This window comes from Canis lupus, chromosome 5 (assembly GCF_011100685.1).
Source record: "Canis lupus familiaris isolate Mischka breed German Shepherd chromosome 5, alternate assembly UU_Cfam_GSD_1.0, whole genome shotgun sequence".
In the NCBI taxonomy this organism is placed as follows: Eukaryota; Metazoa; Chordata; class Mammalia; order Carnivora; family Canidae; genus Canis; species Canis lupus.
The window spans coordinates 21,351,095-21,368,844 of NC_049226.1; the positions used below are offsets into that span (position 1 = coordinate 21,351,095).

Genomic DNA, 17,750 nt, shown 5'->3' on the forward strand with positions numbered 1-17,750 from the left:
TTTCATGGTTCAGAATTCAAAAAGTGTAAATATCTTGGATATTGGTATCCCAGGTTGGGTCCTGAAACAGATAAAAGACAGAAAAATGGGTGAAATTCATGTAAAATCTGGAATATAGTATATGTTAAAAAAAACAAAAGGTCAAATGGGTATATTGAACACTGAAAAATCTCCCTTCTATCCTGTTCCCCAGTACCCTGTTATCTTCCCATAACCAACCAATGTGATTCATATATGTTCTAGAACCTTTAAAAAATTATTTTTAATGCTTATAAAAGCACGTGTGTGTATTCTACTTTGATAAGATACTGTGTACACTGTTCTGGCACTTGCTTTTTTTTTTTTCAATCTTAAGATATTTTAATACTGCCTGTTTAGGAGCAATCTATTATTTCCAAGCATTTTCTGTTTAAGTGGCCACAACTTCAATAACACTGTGTACCTTGCTTTTGCATTTAACGCTGTAACAAGAAGTTTGTTTTTATTTGTTTGTTTGTTTTGTAACCAAGAGTTTTTGTTGAGCTGTGTAGAGCATCTGACAAGATAACCAGGGGTCTGTCCTGAGAATGTCGGAGCCCATAATAGAACCCGAACACCTCAGACTTTGGAGAAAAGCCGCCATGATGGTTTGACCTCGGGGTCTGTTGTACTTAAACCCGCCCTTGAGGTTGGAGGAAGTACTCGATCTGGCTGCTGTTCTGGGGGATGTGGGGGCCTGCACACCCAGAGCACAGGTCTCTAAATGTTCTTTTCTTTTGTTTGCTATGGGCTCCAGCTCAGTGAGTGCTTGATGATCAATAACCTCTAACATTTGTGCCACACTTTTCCTTTACAAAGTACTTTCCATTGTGGATAGTATTCCTCACAAGAACCTCATGAGACCTCAGCTGCGATTTGCCCCTATTTTGCCAATGAGAGAAACCTTCTGGAAGACCTTGAGTTATGTCTTCTATACGTCATGTACTCCTTTCATCTTTTCATTCTGGCAGTCTGTTGCCAAAGCTCTGTTGATCGGACTGTTTTCTTTCCTGCTTCTACTTCCTCAGTAGATAACTATTAATGACTAATATTTGAGGAAACCCTCAAATTTATTCTTGTTAGGTACTAATCAAAGCGCTACATATGCATTATTTAATCTTAACAACCACATGAGGTAAGCTTTATAGCTCTATTCTATAGATGTAGAAACCAAGACTTAGGGTAGGTTACTTGTCCAAAGTCACATAACTCGTAATTGGCAGAACAGGGATGTCAATCTAGATCATCTTGACTCCAGTGTATACCCGTTTTTTGTTTTTAAGTCTCCATGCCTAGCGTGGAGCACAATGTGGGGCACAAACTCATGACTCTGAGTTCGAACTCATGATCTCAAGACCTGAGCTAAGATCAAGACTCAGATACCTAACTGACGAAGCCACCCAGTTGACCCTATTTTATTTTATTTTATTTTTTATATATATTTTTTATTGGAGTTCAATTTGCCAACATATAGCATAACACCCAGTGCTCATCCCGCCAAGTGCCCCCATCAGTGCCTGTCACCCAGTCACCCCAACCCCCCACCCACCTCCCTTTCCACTACCCCTTGTTTGCTTCCCAGAGTTAGGTGTCTCTCATGTTTTGTCACCCTTGCTGATATTTTCACTCATTTTCTCTCCTTTCCCCTTTATTCCCTTTCACTATTTCCAGTTGCCCCTATTTTAACTTCTCTGTGTACTGCCCTGAATCGGAACTGGCTGTTTCATTTCTTTGATTTGTGCTTCTCAAGAATTCAAGAGAAGTTTTGCTTTGGAAATCCAACACCTTTTTTATATCTAGTGATAAACTGTGGCATGGAGGTAGAGGATGAAGCAAGGAGTAGTAATAATCCATGACTATGGGGACACCTGGGTGGCTCAGTGGTTGAGTGTCTGCATTCGGCTCAGGGTATGATCCTAGAGTCCTGGGATTGAGTCCCACACCAGGCTTCTTGCGTGGAGCCTGCTTCTCCCTCTGCCTGTGTCTCTGCCTCTCTCTCTCTCTGTGTCTCTCATGAATGAATAAATAAAATCTTAAAAAAAAAAAAAACCCATGACTATGAGTTTCACAGCTTCTTCATTCATTTTAATTCATTGTGTGACTCTAGGCAAGGCCTCTTCTTCTTTATGCAATTCAGTTGTAAAATGCAATTAAAATTTTGAGGTGAAAATATTTGAGTTCCACAGGATTTAAGACAGTCTTTGTATAAATATAAATTCAAAATATCATTAATGCAATGGTGATAATTACTGCTTTGCAATGAATTAGGTACAGACCTGGGAATCCATTTACCAGGGTCATCTTGCTAAATGAAGATAGTTGGAAAATGCCTGCCTGTACCTCAGGTTTTCTGTGTGTGAACTGGACCATCTACCACTTTTTTTTTTTTTAATTTTAATTTTAATTTTTTTTTTAGATTTTATTTATTCATTAGAGATAGAGAGAGAGGCGGAGATGCAGGCAGAGGGAGAAGCAGGCTCCATGCAGGAGCCCGATGTGGGACTCGATCCCAGGACCCCAGGATCACACCCTGGGCCAAAGTTAGGTGCTAAACCACTGAACCACCCAGGGATCCCGACCACTTTTTTTTTTCTTAATTAAAATTGTTTTCATGTATTATTTCTTGGTTGCCTTTTCAGTGGGATGCTTCTGGGTCTGCCTTGAAAGAACCACCTGCATGGGATCCCTGGGTGGCGCAGCGGTTTGGCGCCTGCCTTTGGCCCAGGGTGCGATCCTGGAGACTCGGGATTGAATCCCACGTCGGGCTCCCGGTGCATGGAGCCTGCTTCTCCCTCTGCCTGTGTCTCTGCCTCTCTCTCTCTCTCTCTCTGTGACTATCATAAATAAATAAAAATTAAAAAAAAATCTTAAAAAAAAAAAAAAAAAGAAAGAACCACCTGCATACAGGTGTCTTGCACTTGGCCTTCTCTTTCGGGGGGGAGGGGGGTGGCTCTAGAGCAGATCAGCTTGAACGAGCATTTGTTTTGTAAAGCCCTGTGGATGGTGAGGAAGAGGCAAAGTAAATAAATATGAGGCAAGAGGCCAGAGAGCATGACAGTGATGTCCTTTAGACTTCCTTGGGCTGACCCGTTTTTTTCTGCTGTGACACTGGGAGCCGTTATAAGCACAGGACTTGATGTCTATTGATCCCATCTGCTTGTGCTTCTCCATATTCTTGAAGCTTTGTGTGACAGGAATAGGACAAGTTTGACCCTATCTTCCTTGATTCACTAGATGAGTGGACTGGATGTGGGTGTCAGAACTCAGGGCTTTTGTGCTGAGACTGTTACACTGTTTCCCAAGTGTTGCTTTAAACTCCCAGCCTAATCTCAGCTGTTGCTTCTGGTGCTCCTTGGTCATTAGTTTCTTGTGTGCATGTGTGTGTAGGGGTGGGGTGGGGGTGTGGGTGTGGGAAAGAGACCAGAGGAGCGCAATACAGAGGAAGAGTGTGTAGCAGCAGCTCAGAATGACAGTGCTGTATTTGTAAGTACTTAGCTGAATTCCAGAAGTCCGGCAAAAGAGGGATCAGTTTAATTTGGCAAAAACCATAGCCAGTAGAGACAGAAATACTTATTGATAAGCAGTTTTAGCTGTCATTTACTTCTTCTCTTCAAGAGGTGGCCTCCAGAGACTCTTCAGACTCTTCCTGAACAGCTGCTTATTGACATGGAAATTATTTTCCAGATGCTTTTAAATCAATGACTTTGAAATATCAATGTACATTAGAATCACAGGCGTACCCAGTAACATGCCCTGCCCTGCTCTCTGGGTTTGGATTCATTGGATCTAGGGTGCAGGCCAGGAATCTGCATTTTTCAACACGCATCTTAGGTCATTCAGACAGTCTGTGGGTCACACTCCCCAAAAGACTTAGATTTTGTTCCAGTTTCCATTTGGCCCAGTTTATGAAATAGCCTCTTTCTGCTGTAGTCTGTTTTAATTAGTTTCTTTATTGAAGGATTTATTAGCATCTCCATGTTTACTACCTGTTCCATTTTCACAATCATCACAGTAACTAGAGAGGGACCCAGAAGTGGTTAACTCTGTTTTATTAGGAGTGAGGGGGTGGGAGGTGGGATTGAGGTATATAGGGAGAGAGGTAGATCACAGTGAGTCAGAGAGGTCAGAATTGAAGTCTAGAATTGATGACTCTCAAACCAGGCAATTTTTTGGCACCTACTTTTTTCAGCTTGTGACTTCATATTTAATCATAGTTATTTCTTAGGTATCCAGTTCATTGTGCTTGGGTAAGGAAAGCATATCCGAGTTTTAAACAAAATAGCTTAGCATTAATCAGTGTGCTTATTTTTGTTCAAAGTGAGGCTCATCTGAGCTTGAGCTAACATGTAGATGATGATATGCGTGGAACTGACTTAATGTGCTTCTCTCTGCTTGCTTCCTCCACCATTTCTGAAGACTTTTTACATCAAGTCTAAGGGAACAGATTTCTCCTTCCTATGCCAATAGGAACCCCCTCTGATCTTCTAACTGGTAAAGTACAAAATCCAACCTTGAGTGTTATTTGGATCCATTTCTTTTTTTTTTTTTTGGATCCATTTCTAAAGGAAAAAAAAATTGTGAAAACTCTCAGGCAACTTAAATTATTTTTATTACAATGTTATTTAAACTGGCAAATATAAAGGAGGAATATAATGTTCTTTTATTTATAGTTCTTATACACTAAAAAACAAAACAAAACAAAATAGAGCTACAAATCAAAGACAAGATACTGAATTATTCCCTGTATTGTGACCCAGGTGTTGACTGTGAATGCTCAGCTTCTTTTGAGGTGAACGTGCCTCTGCCACCAAGTGACCTGTAATACCTGTTTTCTCACTCTTGGAAATGCTGCGACAGTGCATTTCCATGATGTCATGTGGCTTTCATTTTGTGCATGAAAACACCATTTTCATTTTAAATCCACTTCTGTTCTTTTTTCTTTATCCTAAAAGGGTAAAAGCACACACATGCAAACCTGAGTCTTGAAATAGTATGGCAATACTGGTTATAAAGTGATCATCCATATAGTCCAGAATATGCTTATATAAATCTAAAAATTATTACCAAAATGAAAACCAAACTGAAGCCATACAGAAAACATCCACAGACTTAATTTGAGAGCTACTGTTCAGGTCCAGTGGTTCCCAAACTTTCACACCTACCAAAGGTTCTATCTATTGTTTTTTTTTTTTTTTTCCTATGAATGCCATGTTTAAAATGTCTCCTGAATTGCGTTTATTAATAATGTTTATTAATTAGATCTACAATTACTTTTGGAGCTTGTGATCACTATGTAGTTTATCAGTATAAACTGCTTAAATTATAGTCCCAAAACAAAAAAAGAGGGGCCATTCTAGTTGTTCTGTGCTGCCTCAGAAGGGTAAAGGAAAACTTTCCATTAAGTTTTGAAAGAACTCCAGGCCCCTCACCTCCTCCTCCTGGTGCCTTTGAGGACTCTAGAGTTCTAGGGAGGCCAGTTTAGCCTTTCTCGTACAAGCAAAGTAGCCACTCCACCCAATTTGGAAGGATTAAAGCTTGTCCTAGTTTTGCTTGATTGTTGTGCTTGTAGCATGCTAAAGACCTAAAAGAGGGAGGAAGAAAAAACAACAGAAGGCACCATTCCAGTACCAAACTGAAAAGAAACACAAAAACAAGAGAGCAGCATGTTTTTAACAGCTTGCATGGAAAAAGCGGAAAAAATATTGACTGGGGAGTTTGGACAGCAGTGTTCATTTTCTCTCACCGCCCGCGTTATTTGTCTTACGGAGCAGAAGCCAGATACAATTCTGGCTCCCAGGCCAGAGGAAGAGGTGGGGGGTGGGGGTGGGGGTTCTGGGGAAGCTTGAGGCTAGCGGGGGAAATTGGCCTGGAAACCCGGTGGCTCAGGGCCAGGATGAAGTCAGGGGAGGCGCTAAATTTGTTTTCCTCCTGGCCTTGGGCATCCTCTTTGGTCCGCCAGAGTCCCAGGAGCACAGTTCGCATCACTCAGGTAGGTCCCTGACCCCCTCGGCCCATCATGAGCAGAATGAATTCCTGCCCCTGTTTCTTTCGGGTGCGTAAGGGATGCGGGGGCTCCATTCGCTTTCTCAGCCCACCCTTGTTCTGGAGTTCAAACGTGCAGCTCCCGCAGCCGGGTCCGCGCGGGGACCTCCGCCAGCCGGGTAGAGGCTCAGCCGCCCCGCCTCCGCCGGGTGGGAGCGCCGGCCTCGGCAGCGCGGGCCTGGGCGCGGGGCGGGGCCTGGGCGCGGGGCGGGGGCGGGGCCTGGGCGCGGGGCGGGGGCGGGGCCTGGGCGCGGGGCGGGGGCGGGGCCTGGGCGCGGGGCGGGCGGCGGCGACCAGCCTGAGGAGAAAGAACATGGCGGGCGCAGCGGGGCCCGGGACCGGCCCGGGGGCAGCGGGAGGAGATGGAGACGATTCGCTATACCCGATCGCGGTTTTAATCGACGAGCTCCGCAATGAGGACGTGCAGGTACTGGAATGGGGCCGGGGAGTGGAGGCGGGCCCGGCCGGGCGTGTGGTGGGGAAGGAGGAAGGTCGGCTCCGCGGTGGGGGAGGCCGGGGGACTGGAAGAGCCCGACTCGGAGCAGAAATTTGATGGGGAGGAAGGTAAAGAGCCCCGAGGAGCTGCGCTGACTCGGCCCGGCGTTCCTCTGGACGTCGCCAGCCCCCCTCCTCTCGGCGCCTGAGGCGTCCCCGCGATCCCGGCGGTTGTGCGAGCCCCGGCTTCCCGCCGGGCGCCCCTTCCGGGCGGTGCGAGGGGAACGCGCGTCGCGGCCGGGCGGGCGGAGGGCGGCGCGGCCGAGCTGCGGGTGGATGGAGCCTTCCCCTCGGCCTGGAAACCGGCCTGGCTTGCTGGGCGGAAAGAGTGAGGCGGCTTGTTAACCGAGGGGAGTCGGTGTGTTCGCTCTTTCTGGGAAGGCAAGGGTCGTATCCAGCCGTTTCACCTGCTTCCCCGCCGCGCCGCAGGGTGTGTGGAAGTTGTCTCACTTCCTGGATGTCGTGCTCTTTTTCCTTTTTCTGAGGGGCCCTTTGAGGGTTGCTCTTGAGAAACCTTCCTCTGGCTAAAGTGAAGCTGTGTTGCGCTGCTCCCGAGGTTCCTCATAGAATAAGATCTCAGTGGAGGGTTTTCCTCGTTGTCACTGAGCATGTCGTTATCTCACTTGTTTGTCACTTTTCATCCTTTGGTCCAAATCACAGCTGTGCGCTTCATGCTTTCCGCTGTCTTCTTCTCACAGCTCCGTCTCAACAGTATTAAGAAGTTATCAACAATTGCTCTAGCGCTTGGAGTCGAAAGGACGCGAACAGAACTGCTGCCATTCCTTACGGGTATGGGAATGTTTTGTTTGAAGAAAAGGCATGGCCATTTCCATTTTCCAATGGCTTTCAGTCCTTGGACTCTTTTTAGAATCTGTTACACATGCTCTAACGTACTAAACTTGTGGCCAGATATATTAAGATAGTGACTGTTTAGCTAAGGGGAAGGTAATTGATACAAGATTGTCCATTTCTAACTCATTGTGTAAAGTGGATCCAGAATGCTGTTAGTATCGACAGGACCATCTAGTTAGACATGGAGGGTTTATAGTTTTGTGTGAGTATCCCGCTTTGGGCCAGCTATCCTTGTTGATGAGCATTGGGTTGTTGTCATTTCCAGATACAATTTATGATGAAGATGAGGTACTGTTAGCTCTTGCTGAGCAACTGGGAAATTTCACTGGCCTGGTGGGAGGTCCTGACTTTGCCCACTGTTTGCTGGTAAGTACGTTCTGCCTGCCATTCTTCTAGAGCTTCTCCAGTATAAACAATACATTGTGTGGTGATGGGAACACTACAGCATTTTTTTTTTTTAAGATTTTATTAAAAAAAGGGCAGCCCGGGTGGCTCAGCGGTTTAGCGCCACCTGCGGCCCAGGGCATGATCCTGGAGTCCCGGGATCGAGTCCCACGTCTGGCTCCCTGCGTGGAGCCTGCTTCTCCTCTGCCTGTGTCTCTGCCTCTCTCTGTGTGTCTCTCATGAATGAATAAATAAAAATCTTAAAAAAAAAAAAAAGATTTTATTAAAAAAAAAAGATTTTATTTATTAATGATAGACAAGAGAGAGAGAGGGGGCAGAGACACAGGCAGAGGGAGAAGCAGGCTCCATGCAGGGAGCCTGATGTGGGTGGGACTCCATCCCGGGACTCCAGGATCACACCCTGGGCTGAAGGCAGAGCTAAACTGCTGAGCCACCCAGGGATACCCCACTACAGCATTTTCAATGCAGACTTTTTTTTTTTTTTTTTATGGATTGTCACAGTATTGGCTATTGAGAAAACAATAATGTAGGCACTTTGGACTCAATTAACCCTTTCTCTTTCTGACTGTGAGCATAAGATTTCTTTTTTTTTTCCTTTTCTGCCTCTGTGGACTTGTTAGTGTTTGGGAGAAAAAAGGGTTTGATTGTTTTTAGGAGTTCTCCCCCTCACCACTCTAAATTTGGAGATCTTAATTCTTATCTCATAGTGTCATGATTCTGGAAATGTTAGCTTCTCTCTCTCTTTTTTTTTTTTTTTTAAGTTTTTATTTATTTAAGTAATTTATACACCCAGCCTGGGGGCTTGAACTCACAACCCTAAGATTAAGAACCACATGCTCTACAGACTGAACTAGTCAGCTTCCCTGGAAATGTCCATTAGCTTTTTATCTTTGATTGTAAGTCTACGGCTTGCTTCTGACTGACTGAATTTGAGGAGTTCGGTTCACAGTGGCTGACATTTACTGAGAGCCTACTGTATCAGGCACTGATGTTAGAGTGTTCACCAGTGTGAATGGAATGAGGTCTCTGCCCTTCTGTGTCAACAAGTAATTACTGTACAGTGTTAGATGGAAAGATAGAAGCACATAGAAGGTACCTAAATAGTAGAAAGGAGAAAACCTCTTGGGAGATGATGTCTGAACTAGGTTTTGAAGGATGACTAGGAATTCAGCAGTTGGACCAAATAGTGGTGTTTGCTTCATGGCTTAAATACGGTCTATATGATGCTGATTTCTGATTTCTATTTCTGCCTCTGACCTTTCCATGGATATAAATACTGCTTATATCTTCCTAGCAGTGATTGATTTTCTCACTTGTATGTCAAACAGGCATTTCAAATTTAACATGCCTAAAACAGAACTCAATTTTCTCCCTACAGTATGGCTCTCATTTAGTGGGCCCATCTCAGTAAATGGCATCACTGTCTACCCCCTTGGACAACCCAAAACCTAGAAGACGTTCTTGCATCCTCTTTCCCTCATTTCCCACATTCAATCCATTAGTAATTCCTATGGCTTCTGTACATATTCCAAATCAGTTCACTTTCCTTCTTCCCACTATTACCTAGCTCTTCTTTCCTTTCCTCTCCCCAGATCTCAAAATCTTTCCTCTAGATTACTCCAGTAACATCTTGACAGTTGCCTTCTACCCAATCCTTCTGGTTCGCTCTTCACCCAGCAAGTGGATACTTCCCGTCTCAGCTCTTTGAAAATCCAAATTCCTGCCTTAGGTTCTGTAAATTAAGGGACAAACTATCTCTGTGAATTTATCTCATGTCATGTTCCTCTTGAGAACTTCATTCTATTTATAGTGGTGGTGTTTTTGTTCTTTGAAGAAACCAAGCTTATTATTGCCTTATTATTGGCCTAGGTATTCCTTCTGCTGTTCTTTGAGCTTCTGGTGGCTAGTTCCTTGTCATTCAGAACCAACTTCAGTGCATCTTCTCAGAGAGGCCTTCCGTGAATGCCTAACCTGAAATTGCCTCCCAGTCATCCCCTTACCACATCATCCTATTCTATTTCTTCACAGAATACTCCTCACCATATGATTGTTTTCTTGATCGGTTATCTTCCTCCACTAGACTGTAGAGCCCCCTAGAGCAAGGATCCTGTCTGCCTTGTTTTTTCTCTGTCCTCAGTGCTACAGTATAGCAGTAATTATTCATTGATTCAGGGGTTTCAAAGTGTGAAACAGGTTGCCTTGCTGGATGTTGAGCTGGCATATGAAGGATGGTAGGGGAGGCCACAGGGAGAGAGCCGGGAGAAACAGGCAGAGTTCAGATTCAGAGAAAACTCCTCGTTGATTGTCAGGAGGTTGGCCTTACTGTATAGTGGTGACAGAGACTATCCAGTGATGCTATACGAGAGGAGCTTGGGGAAGGCAATGGTAGATCGTGAGGCAGTCACAAGTGAGTAAGAACACAGTATCTTCTCAAATGGCTTGTGAAATACCTTTTAGGAAAGCTCAGTACTTTCTACTTCTGTGTATCAAATGATTTTTGAAATGTATTATTAGGTAGACACACTTTCCTTTGATTCATAATTCTGTTTCATCTCTTGGTCAGTTCTGTATGTGGATTTTGTGTTGAATATTTGCAGCTCATGGCATATGCTGAATATACCTAGCTCAGATGCAAACCCAGGTCGAGGTTCAGAGGACCAGCCCTCTTGCTCTTTTCATGGGGCTGTGTCATATTCACTTACTCATCCTAGTCCAGACCGACCCTCCTGGTCTCTGCAGCTGTAGACAAGGGTTCCTACCAGGTCTATACTCTCCATTGTTCTCCAACTCCTGCTTTGTATCTTCCTCACAAGATTCTGTATGTATTCTTTCATATGTTAGATAAGTTGATGGTGTGGCTCTAGTGCACAAGGGTTGCCTGCATTTCCAGGAATGGTCAAATAATACTCCAGAGACTGTAGGTCAGTGGCCTGCTGGGATGTCATCATGTAATTGTGGTGCTCAGTGTTGCTCATGTTTCTGCACTCACTCTTGAGGAAATAAACATGATCTTATCTGAATTTGGCTACATATCTTTTAAACCTAGTCATTCAGCTCGTGGTAATATTAATATTGTGTCAAGTCTCTACTGTGTCATTTGTAGACACCATCTGGGAATTGCCATCTGGGACATGAGATCTTGGCTGTCCTACAGAAGTCGTGTCTTCAGGTTGGACGCACCATATGTTATCACTGTGTGAACTGAAAGTAACCATTTGGTGTGATGTAGCTAACATTCTGGTTACATGTACCACCTCCCTTCAGTCACTTTAAAAGGTGATAATGTGTAGCTAACCTGATTCAGTAAGTTTTCTTCTCTGATTTTCCTTTTTGATCTATTCAGCCTCCTTTGGAAAGTTTGGCAACTGTGGAAGAGACTGTGGTTCGAGACAAAGCTGTGGAGTCCCTGAGGCAGATCTCCCAGGAGCATACTCCTGTTGCTTTGGAAGCACATTTTGTACCTCTGGTGAAACGCCTGGCGAGTGGTGATTGGTTCACTTCTCGCACATCTGCATGTGGTTTGTTCAGCGTTTGCTATCCCAGGGCTTCAAATGCTGTCAAGGCAGAGATTAGACAGTAAGATATGATGTTTTCTCTGTTATTTGGGATTACTGGGAACTCATAGCTGACAATTTACACAATAATACCCTGTTACCAGTGAGTGGCTGATAGGATAGCAGATGTGGTAACATGACTTTTTATCATTAAGTTGAATATACTAGTGGTTTTGTTTATACTTGTTACTTCTGTGAGTCAAAGCCTAAGCACTGATGTTTGTAAGAGAAAACCTCTAAAATGGCCCTGTGTGTGTGTGTGTGTGTGTGTGTGTATTTAGGTATGTGTGTGTGTGTGCGTGTTGGGGGGTGTTTAATCCATGGTATTTGAGAGGAAATACCTTCATTATTTTGTTTGCCCCAGGCACTTCCGTTCCTTGTGCTCAGATGACACTCCAATGGTACGACGTGCTGCCGCTTCCAAACTGGGCGAATTTGCAAAAGTTTTGGAATTAGACAGTGTGAAAAGTGAAATTGTTCCACTGTTCACAAATCTAGCTTCAGATGAACAGGTAAGTTAGCCTTTACTATTTAAAGTACATCGATATAGTCCTCTCTTCTGACATTTTAAGGATTTCTTTGGGGAGTGTTGATTCTCTTGTTAAGATCCTTTTTGCCAAATTGATGCTTAATTCTGGGCTAGATAAAGTTTAATATGACCCATCTCAGTGTCCTTATATTTCTTTCTTAACCAGACCATGATTTTCTGTTATATTAGCAGCGGTTAAAAGAAGAGTCAAAGAAGACATGGGAGGGTGCCTGGGTGGCTCAGTCGGTTAAGCATCTGCCTTCAGCTCAGATCATGATCACAGGGTTCCTGCTCAGCGTGGAGCCTGCTTCTCCCTCTCTCTCTGCCCTTCCCCCTGCTTGTGCGCTTGTGTTCTCTTTCTCTCTGTCAAATAAATTCTTTTTTAAAAGAAAAAAGGAAATGGGAGCCACATTAGAAGGGAAAACCAAATCTACGTTAAGGGGTAACATACCTTTTTTGCTCATAGCAGCCAGTCATGGGAGGAGGAGTTGCCTGGAATTTTTGACTTTCAAGTATAGTGTCTGTTAAGAAGGCTGTTTGACCCTCTCTATCCTCTGGATGAGTATATAGGCTGACTTTGCATAATAGCAATTTTAAATCCAAGGGTCTGTATCTTTTTGGGAGTAGAAATAAGAACAATTAAGGAGCACCTACATTAAGTATGTAATTTTTCTCAGCCTGTTTTAAGAGGTTTACATGTAAGAAGTGCTTTGGTCTTCACAATACCCTCATGAGGTAGAAACCCTGTGTGATATAGTAGGAAACGAACACAGAAAATTAAAGTAACTTTTCAGGGTTGCATAGTTAGCAGACACAGTTGTACAGTTGGTTCCAGAGTTTACAGTCTTCACAGCCAGGCTGTACTGTTTCCCTTTGTGGTTCAGAGGAATCAGCCCCCAGAGTTTCTGGACTCTAGAAGAATCCTTTTAGAGTCTTAATTTGCCTAGTGTGTACCCTAGAATCACTTCACATGTATAGGACCAGGAGCACCAGATACGTACTGATGAGTGTCATTTTCAGATTCAAGATTGAGAGATGGTAAATTTTGCTTTCAAAATAATTTAAAAATGTTATTAAAATAACAGAAAAGAGTACAAAATATACAATTCAATGAATAAGATAAAGTCATCTTATTAGCAAACGGAACTTGGAGAGCCACTACCCTAGAAGCCCACCACAAGCTCCCTCCCAAACATAGTCACACTCTGCCTGCTTCGGATAATACTTTATCTTGACTTTCCTGGTAACCACCTCCTGCTTCTCTTTGTAATGTTTTTACTTAAACATTGTAGGTTAATTTTAAGTTAAACTTCATTTTAAGTTTTCTAGTAGTCACATTTTAAAAAGTAAACAGTGGGAAATTAATTTTAATAATTCATTTTACTTAACCCAATATTTCCAAAATAATCCTCACTTGAACATGTGACACTAACCATACTTCATTTACTCAGAAGCCACATGTGGGGTTGTGGTTACCACATTGGACAGCATAGGTTTAGAATCTTCGTTTAGGAATTTGTTGATTATGCTTCTCATGGTATAATTTAATATTTCCTTTGTCCTCTGTATTTCCTGCAAATTGATAGTTGCATCTAGTATGGGGGAGGAGGGTTTGCAAACTTTTTCTATAAAAAGCCAGGTAGTAAATATTTTTAGCTTTGTGGACCAGTTTCTGTTGTAACTACTCAACTCTGCTCTTGTAACACAAAAGCACTATAATGTGTAAACTAATGGGCATCATGTTCCCATAACACTTTATTTACATAAGGTAGCTACAGTCCTGGATTTAGGCAGTGTTTGTCCCATCTCTGATCTAGAGGCTTAATAAGATTTAGATTTGATATTTTTGGGTGTTAAGACCACTTCATATGTGGGATTGTATTTTTTGTTAAGAGACATATAATTTCTAGTTGTGATATATTAGAAAAAATACTAAGTGCCTAGTTGTCAAATTATGTGTATGTATATTCCATCTGACACTGATAGAATTGCTGTTCCCGGCTTATTCATTCATTGAAAAAATATTTATTGAGTATCTGCTACATATTAGGCACTGTTGTGGTGCCGGGATACAAAGGCCCTTCTGTCATGGAGTGTACATTTTGATGAAGGAAAACAGATAGTAAACAGATAAAAAAAAAAAGCATTAACAACGATAAAGGCTATGATGAAAATAAAGTAGGATGATGTAATATGGAATGATTATAGGGCATTCATCTAGCTAGACTGGTTAGAGAAGGACTCTGAGAAGGTAATATAAACTGAGACACAGAAGAAAATGCCAGCCATGCCCTTTCCTAGAAAGCCAGAGCTCCAGGAAAAGAGAATTCCAGGAGAGGACACCTAGCCTTGGAACATAGTGGGTGATAGAGACTCTGGTAGGCTATGAGGTTGGATAAGATAGGGGACATATCACAGGGGTCCTAGTTTACATTTTAAAAATAATATTCTGGCTTCTGAGTGAAAGCCGAATTGTAAGGGGTAAGGGTGAGATTACAAATAGAAAGACCAGTTAGGAGACTTCTGCAATAATTCAGACAAGACGCCATGATGAACAAGGGTGGTACAGTGAAGGCGCAGAGAATCTAGAGGCAGATTTAGAGGTAGCATCATTAGGATTACAGTGGGATTGCGTGGGATGAGGGGAAGAGCAATCAAGGAGACCTTGATTTTTGGCTTGAGCCCATACTGTCTGGATGGTGGTGCTGAGATGGAGAAGATTTTGGGAGGAGGAGCAGGTATAGAGGGGAAAAGGGATTAACAAATATTTATTAGTATATATTTCCATAGATCATAGTAGTCCCTTGATTTAACATTGTTTTTGGATTCCAAAAATATTTGTATAGTTACTACCAAGAACCAAGTTCTAGCCTTTTTTGGCTTATTCATTTGGATAGAGGAGTGAGTGTTCTGGGCATATAGTAAATTATTGTTGACCAGCAATTTAAAAAATTTGTAATATTTTGGAAAGTTGAGTCACTATCTCTCTTGTGTAGATGTATGTGTATGTTGTACATAAAAAATACATAATCATATATAGACACATGCTGTTCAAGGTTTTGGTCTGTCTCTCTTGGGTGCTTATCTTGACGTATTTTTAGCTTCTACTTACATATTTATGATTCCTAAAGCTTTAATCTCAATTCATAATTCTTCATTGATTTGTCTAATTGAGTATTTCTACTTGCTCAGGGACACATAGGCATCACATTGAAACTTGGCAGTTTATATTTAGGACATTGAGTTCATTCATCTTATACATTTCTAAATTTGTTTTGCTGAATTTTTCTAGGCTTGGCTACCTCAGTTATTCTGTCCCTGATTCTTAACATTGAAATCCAGTGGATGGTGGGTTTTTTTTTTTTTTTTTTAAATTACTATTTTGTTTTTCTGTGTATTTCTTTCCAAGTCATCATGTCATGCCTACTATCACTGCCAGTGCAAATGGAGAATTTTGACAACTTAGCTTCCTGTCCCTTACCCTTATTCTCTTGTTTTTCTTGTGAGGTGTTGAATAGTTTGCTCAAGTATAGTTGTCATTTTTTTTTAATCCCTCAACAGTTTATTATAGGAAGGCCTTGAAGATATCATTAAAATGTTCTTTTTTTTAAATTTAATTTTTACATTTTTATTTCATTTTCCTTAATAAAAATTTTGCACTCTAACCAAGGGAATCACCTTACTTTCACACTAGAACAAGGTTGTTTCTACGTCTATGGATTTGTTATGCAAAGTCTGTTTCAAGACATAAAGACATGAAGCTGTGTAGAGTGTTTTGTTTCGTTTCTTTTGAAGGACACCCATAGCACTGCCCTGTGCCACGCATGCTCTACTGCCCTGTGGCTCTGCCTCAGTCTTGTCTGATTAACAGAAAGAAATTTCTTTTGTAAGAGATTTTATTTATTCATGAGAGACACAGAGAGAAGCAGAGACCTAGGTAGAGGGAGAAGCAGACTTTTCACAGGAAGCCCGATGGGAGACTCGATTCGATCCCGGGATCACGCCTTGAGCCAAAGGCAGACGCTCAACCACTGAGCCACCCAGGTGTCCCAACAGAAAGAAATTTTCTTCCTGTAGGATTCAGTGCGTCTCCTAGCTGTGGAAGCCTGTGTCAGCATTGCTCAGTTACTGTCTCAGGAGGACCTCGAGTCTTTGGTGATGCCTACGCTTCGGCAAGCAGCAGAAGATAAATCTTGGAGGGTCCGCTACATGGTAGCTGATAAGTTTTCAGAGGTAAAATTACTGTCCTGACGTTTTTTAAGTACTAAGAGAAAAAAAATCTTGAAACCCACAGATTTGCTGTGTACCAAAAGTTTCTGAATTAATTCTTCTGAATTGGAAGTGCTTGTAGCAAGAACGTACTTGAAGGTTACACTGTTTTGTTTCATTCATGTTAGTTAACTTGTTAGTTTACATTAAAACCTGTACAAATTGTCTTCTAGCTCCAGAAAGCTGTGGGCCCTAAAATCACCCTACACGACCTCATCCCTGCCTTTCAGAACCTACTTAAAGACTGTGAAGCTGAAGTCCGAGCAGCTGCTGCCCACAAAGTAAAAGGTAAAGGAGTTCAATTTATGTTGCAGGATGTATCATTCATTTGGCATTTATTAAATGTCAGTGAATTGTGTGTGCTTTTTGTTGTGGGATGTGTTTTTAAATAAGAGAAAGCTTCAATATGTGGGGATGTTACATTGTCAACAAGGCTTCTACTCTCTGTATTTAAAACCAGATAACCATTTTATCTTGTTTTTGTAAAAAAGATGCCTTTGCAGATTGGATTGGTGTATATGGCAAGACTGATGAAAAGTACATTTATAATAAGAGCTGTTTTCCCTTCTTGGAGCTTATTTGCTTAAACATGATTTAAGTTGAAACTGTTGATAAACCTGGCTCCTCGTAAATGACTGTATGTAAGCATCAGTTTTTTTCTATTTCTCTCTTGCAGAACTTTGTGAGAACTTGCCCACTGAAGGTAGAGAGACCATAATTATGAATCAAATTCTGCCCTATGTAAAGGTAAACCTAACTAGGTTATTTTTTTGTTTCACCCGGCCCTGTATGTTACAAGGTAAACTTTACCTCAGTTTTTTGTTTCTTTGTTTTACCTTAAAGTTCTTTGAGTTTGAAGGTGGATAAGGAATGATTGGGACAGTTACGTTCATGTGACACTGTTCCTTGTTACTTGTGTTTGTGATTGCAAAATGCTTTCTGGTGGTAGGTTTCCATTGTCTAACTGATGGCCTTAGGAAATTGATCAACTAATCAATATTGAAATAGTGCTGTCTCTTTAAATTCTTTTGGAGAGGGTATGGAAGTTTCTGTTGTCTTGCCAAAAAAGAAAGGCTTTTAATTTTGATTTTATTTTAGGAATTAGTATCTGATACAAATCAACACGTCAAATCAGCTCTAGCTTCTGTAATTATGGGATTGTCTACCATTTTGGGCAAAGAGAACACCATTGAACATCTTCTACCTCTCTTTTTAGCTCAGTTAAAGGATGAGGTGAGTCTGGCTAAAAATTCCATTGCCTTTGATCGTCAGTGATTTGGTTTGGTTTTGGTTTGGGGTTTCACTAAAATAGAACCCGAAGCAGGGATGAAAGGATAAAAAAAGGTAGCTTATTTTAAACCAGTGACAATTCCTGTGTTTGGGTTTGGAGTTACAAGTTTTGCAGAAAATGAGCACAGGGAGCCATTGATGCAGACCTGAAAATGTCTTTGTATCCTCTCTGCATAATATGCACTGGTGTCTTCTCTTTAAAGCTAATGTATCTTTGTTTTAAATGTTTTTAATTTAAGTTTAAAGGTAGCATCAAAATTGTAATGGTGGCTAACATTTATTGAGTAATCCTGTCT

At 41.9% G+C, this 17,750-nt stretch overlaps 2 protein-coding genes and 1 long non-coding RNA gene across 6 annotated transcripts in view; 2 read left to right on the top strand and 1 right to left on the bottom strand.

The window, feature by feature from the left end:
• Nucleotides 1-6,208, top strand: part of ALG9 (ALG9 alpha-1,2-mannosyltransferase) — a 115,856-nt gene extending 109,648 nt beyond the window's left edge. The window contains exons 15-16 of the mRNA XM_038536183.1: nt 4,435-4,509; nt 5,978-6,208. Coding sequence (XP_038392111.1) covers nt 4,435-4,498 — 64 coding nt within the window. The 3' untranslated portion in view covers nt 4,499-4,509; nt 5,978-6,208. The remainder of the gene's footprint in view (nt 1-4,434; nt 4,510-5,977) is intronic.
• LOC119871817 lies at nt 4,642-6,216 on the bottom strand. Its single transcript, XR_005359288.1, has 3 exons — nt 6,114-6,216; nt 5,448-5,599; nt 4,642-4,963 (listed from the first exon to the last, which is right to left on the bottom strand). It is a non-coding gene; the product is annotated as an uncharacterized LOC119871817 (long non-coding RNA).
• Nucleotides 6,217-6,326: 110 nt separating this feature from the next.
• PPP2R1B (protein phosphatase 2 scaffold subunit Abeta) overlaps nt 6,327-17,750 on the top strand; it is a 32,856-nt gene continuing 21,432 nt past the window's right edge. For 3 of the 4 annotated variants that reach the window (XM_038536206.1, XM_038536205.1, XM_038536208.1), the window contains exons 1-9: nt 6,327-6,487; nt 7,254-7,344; nt 7,673-7,773; nt 11,156-11,388; nt 11,731-11,878; nt 15,973-16,128; nt 16,338-16,452; nt 16,841-16,911; nt 17,263-17,397. In XM_038536206.1, the coding sequence (XP_038392134.1) occupies nt 6,374-6,487; nt 7,254-7,344; nt 7,673-7,773; nt 11,156-11,388; nt 11,731-11,878; nt 15,973-16,128; nt 16,338-16,452; nt 16,841-16,911; nt 17,263-17,397 (1,164 nt within the window). In that variant the 5' untranslated portion in view covers nt 6,327-6,373. The remainder of the gene's footprint in view (nt 6,488-7,253; nt 7,345-7,672; nt 7,774-11,155; nt 11,389-11,730; nt 11,879-15,972; nt 16,129-16,337; nt 16,453-16,840; nt 16,912-17,262; nt 17,398-17,750) is intronic. The other variant, XM_038536207.1, reaches the window with a different exon arrangement.